At 29.0% G+C, this 3584-nt stretch overlaps 1 protein-coding gene across 1 annotated transcript; it reads left to right on the forward strand.

Annotated features, from left to right (window-relative positions):
- Positions 1-740: 740 nt before the first annotated feature.
- LOC106326016 (protein FLOWERING LOCUS T) lies at positions 741-2736 on the forward strand. The gene is made up of 4 exons (XM_013764059.1): positions 741-978; positions 1789-1850; positions 2194-2234; positions 2311-2736. The coding sequence occupies exons 1-4, from the start codon at positions 778-780 to the stop codon at positions 2532-2534; spliced, it is 528 nt and encodes a 175-aa protein (XP_013619513.1). The 5' UTR covers positions 741-777; the 3' UTR covers positions 2535-2736.
- The last annotated feature ends 848 nt before the right edge of the window (positions 2737-3584 follow it).

A 3584-nucleotide genomic window follows, 5' to 3' on the forward strand; every position in this document is an offset into this window, starting at 1 on the left:
AAAATTTATAAAAACATTTATTATAAAGGATTTTAAAAACAATTATACTACAAAAACATTTTTCTAATTTTAATTACATATATATAAAGAATTAAAAATATTTATTATAAATGATTTAAAAATAATAATTATCTTAAAAAACGTTTTTCTAATTTTAAAATTTTATATATATTTAATGAATTAAAAATATTTATTAAAAATATTTAAATAAAATCTGTTTTATTTTTTTTAAATAATTTATAAAGTCTGTCGAAATTTCGTCGGAAATATGTTCGTCGGAATTCTGTCGTCGGAGTTTCATTGGAATTTTTTTTGTCGGAATTTTGTCATAAATATGTCTGTCGGATTTCGTCGTAAATTCGTTAGAAATTTCGACGAAATTCTGACGCAATTTTTATTTCCGACGAGTTATAACCGACAACTGTTTTCGTCGGAAATTTGTCGAAAATGGCTTATTCCAACGGATTTCCGACGAAATCATCCCTAGGAAACTAGTTGTTTTCTTGTAGTGTCAGTCTAGGTACTAGAGTGGTGGCTTTGGAAGAATACCACAGATATAAAAATAAAAAATAAAAAGACAATATGTGATGTACATAGAATCAGTTTTAGATTCTCGTACATCACTAGACAAGAAATATATTGTGGTGATGAGTTCACCGACCCAAGCTAATTCAACTCCCAAGACACTATATATATCACTTACTAGTAGAGGGTTAGTTCACAAGAACGAAGAATAAAAAATTAAATCAGAAACCACCTGTTTGTTTTAGATCAAAGATGTCTTTAAGTAATAGAGATCCTCTTGTGGTAGGGAGAGTTGTAGGAGACGTTCTTGAATGTTTCACAAGATCAATCGATCTAAGGGTTACTTATGGCCAAAGAGAGGTGACAAATGGGTTGGATCTAAGGCCTTCTCAAGTTCTCAACAAGCCAAGAGTTGAGATTGGTGGAGAAGACCTAAGGAACTTCTACACTTTGGTTCTTACATTTAAACTCTCTTTTGTCTCATCTCTTCTTCATTTCTTCATTATTCGTCTTCTACTATTACTTGGCCATGCAGACCCATAAGGAGGCCTTTAGATAATATTTCCCTTGTTCTATTTTCTTACGATTTATTTGTTTAACTTCTAGATACCCATGTTAAGAAGTATTTTTTTTTTTACTTTTTACCATAAAGTATTATACCCATGAATCATTTCATCAAATACCAAACTAAATGTAAACAGTTTTATATTTTTGTTTTTATTAGAACAAATAATTTTATATTCTTTCACAATTATTTTATTTCTTTGTCTCTTATCTAAATCCCAGATGTTTTCCTTAAAAACTTTTTGCATACTCATTCTTTTATTTTGGGTAAGAATCTTGGTTTTTTCTTTGTTCCTCCAAAAATTTAGATTGTATCTTTGTTTTTTTTTTGTTTTTTAATTCTTCGATGCTTTTAAAAAGGCAAAAAAAATATCTGGGTTCGAATATGCAAAATAATAATAATAAAGAAACTCAATGGTCATTTACAAAAATATATAATGTTCATTTTATTATCTCTATTGTATGACTGTTTGAATCGGTATATTCAAGCCAGTCTTGTAAATACTCTGCTATACAAGACATATAGCTAGGACCTACCTTTTTCTATTTATCTTTCTTCTTCTTCTTTTTTGTGTTACCTCGTTTCTCAAACTTCAAAAAGTAACTTCTGCTTTCTTGATAAGTTTGAGAATGATAATCTTATATTTTCATTCTTCGTCTTATTTGTAACGGATTTTAGTGTTCATGGGTTTAATGTAGGTTATGGTGGATCCAGATGTTCCAAGTCCTAGCAATCCTCACCTCCGAGAATATCTTCACTGGTTTGTGCACTAATTCACCTCTTTTATTCAAGTTTTTTTATCCTCAAACATGTTTGCTTTAGTTAGATATAAATATATAGACTCAACCACACATGCAACATGATATGTATATCAGTTGGAGACTTTGAAAATTTGTAAATCAGTTATAACAAAAGTCAAACATCTTCCGTTTAGTAGACCAGAACATGTATAATCAGGTTTAAGAAAGCGTTTTATCACTTTGTCTCCTAACAAAGCCCATACACCAAGGATAAACTCAAGGGATTTCAAAAGCTTTAGATGTGCATATAAGAAATGTATATGTGCAATATCTTAGAGAATTATGTGGGTACTCTTATTACAGGTTGGTGACTGATATCCCAGCGACAACTGGAACAAACTTTGGTGAGTTTTATTCTATAGATTGATCGCTAGACAGTCGATAGAACGAATTCACATGTGTTTGATGTTGTATTTACAGGCAATGAGATTGTATCTTACGAGAGTCCAAGGCCCAACTCGGGTATTCATCGTATCGTGCTGGTATTGTTCCGACAGCTCGGTAGGCAAACAGTGTATGAACCAGGATGGCGCCAACAGTTCAACACTCGTGAGTTTGCTTCCCTATACAATCTCGGCCTTCCCGTGGCTGCGGTTTTCTACAATTGTCAGAGGGAGAGTGGCTGCGGAGGACGAAGAAGTTAGATGAGCCTCTTCTTCTTTTAATAACTTGATATTGCACACTCATAATGAGATTTATGCATCTATAGTCTTATAAGAAGCCTTTTACGATACGAGCAATGAACGGTGATAATAAATATAGTAGTTTTATATGTATTAAATAAATCCGAGGGGGGGAGTGTTTTTATTTATATGGTGTGTGATGCAATATTTATATCATTCTACATGAAATAAAAGTGTTATATATAGCATGTTACGTATGTATTATTCATTTTGATGCAAACAGTATCTTAACATTCGGAAAAGATGGACTATGAATACGGTAGTGGCATTGGAATCTGCTTTTTGTTCTACTTTTGAGTTCATCATGATGATCACATAATACACTTTTTAGCTAACGAATCATCGTATTTATAACGATTTTTAACGTTAAAACCCCTTTGTTTTGGGTAAAAATCTTCAAACTAAGTATTTAACGAAAAAACCCCAAACTAAATTTATTTAATGAATTAAATCCTAGTAGGTCATACTACCGTTAAATCTTTAATTTAGGGGTTTTTACATTAAATAAACATAGTTGAGGAGTTTTACCATTAAAAATTGAAGAAAAATCAAAATGTTTATAATATTATCTAAAAAATTAGTAACTGAAATTTTCAAAATTAACACTTTTAATTTTTTTTATAAATATATAAGTTTGATATGTTTTGAACATCAACATCATATATGTATAAATTTAAAACTTAAAAACCCATAAAATATAATAAAAATTTATCTAAAGATTTACCTGTAATAAAATTACTAAAATGTTAAAAATGTGTAAGACAAAAAAAATATAATAAAAATTATATCTTATCTAGTAAAAATGTAATAAAGATTTACATGTAATAAAATTACTAAAAGGTTAAAATGTAAAAAACAAGAAAATATAATAGAAATTATATCTTTTTTAATAAAACTGTAATAATAAATCTTTAGATAATATTTATTATATTTTTTGAGTTTTTACATTTTTAATTATACATATATAATGTTGATGTTAAAAACACACCAAACTCATATATTTACAAAAAA

This window comes from Brassica oleracea, chromosome C2, assembly GCF_000695525.1.
Source record: "Brassica oleracea var. oleracea cultivar TO1000 chromosome C2, BOL, whole genome shotgun sequence".
In the NCBI taxonomy this organism is placed as follows: domain Eukaryota; kingdom Viridiplantae; phylum Streptophyta; class Magnoliopsida; order Brassicales; family Brassicaceae; genus Brassica; species Brassica oleracea.

Coding starts and splice junctions, on each gene's coding strand:
- LOC106326016 (XM_013764059.1), top strand. CDS start 778: ATGTCTTTAAGTAATAGAGATCCTCTTGTGGTAGGGAGAGTTGTAGGA. Junction 979..1,788: donor TAAGGAACTTCTACACTTTG/GTTCTTACATTT, acceptor GGTTTAATGTAG/GTTATGGTGGATCCAGATGT. Junction 2,235..2,310: donor GACAACTGGAACAAACTTTG/GTGAGTTTTATT, acceptor TTGTATTTACAG/GCAATGAGATTGTATCTTAC.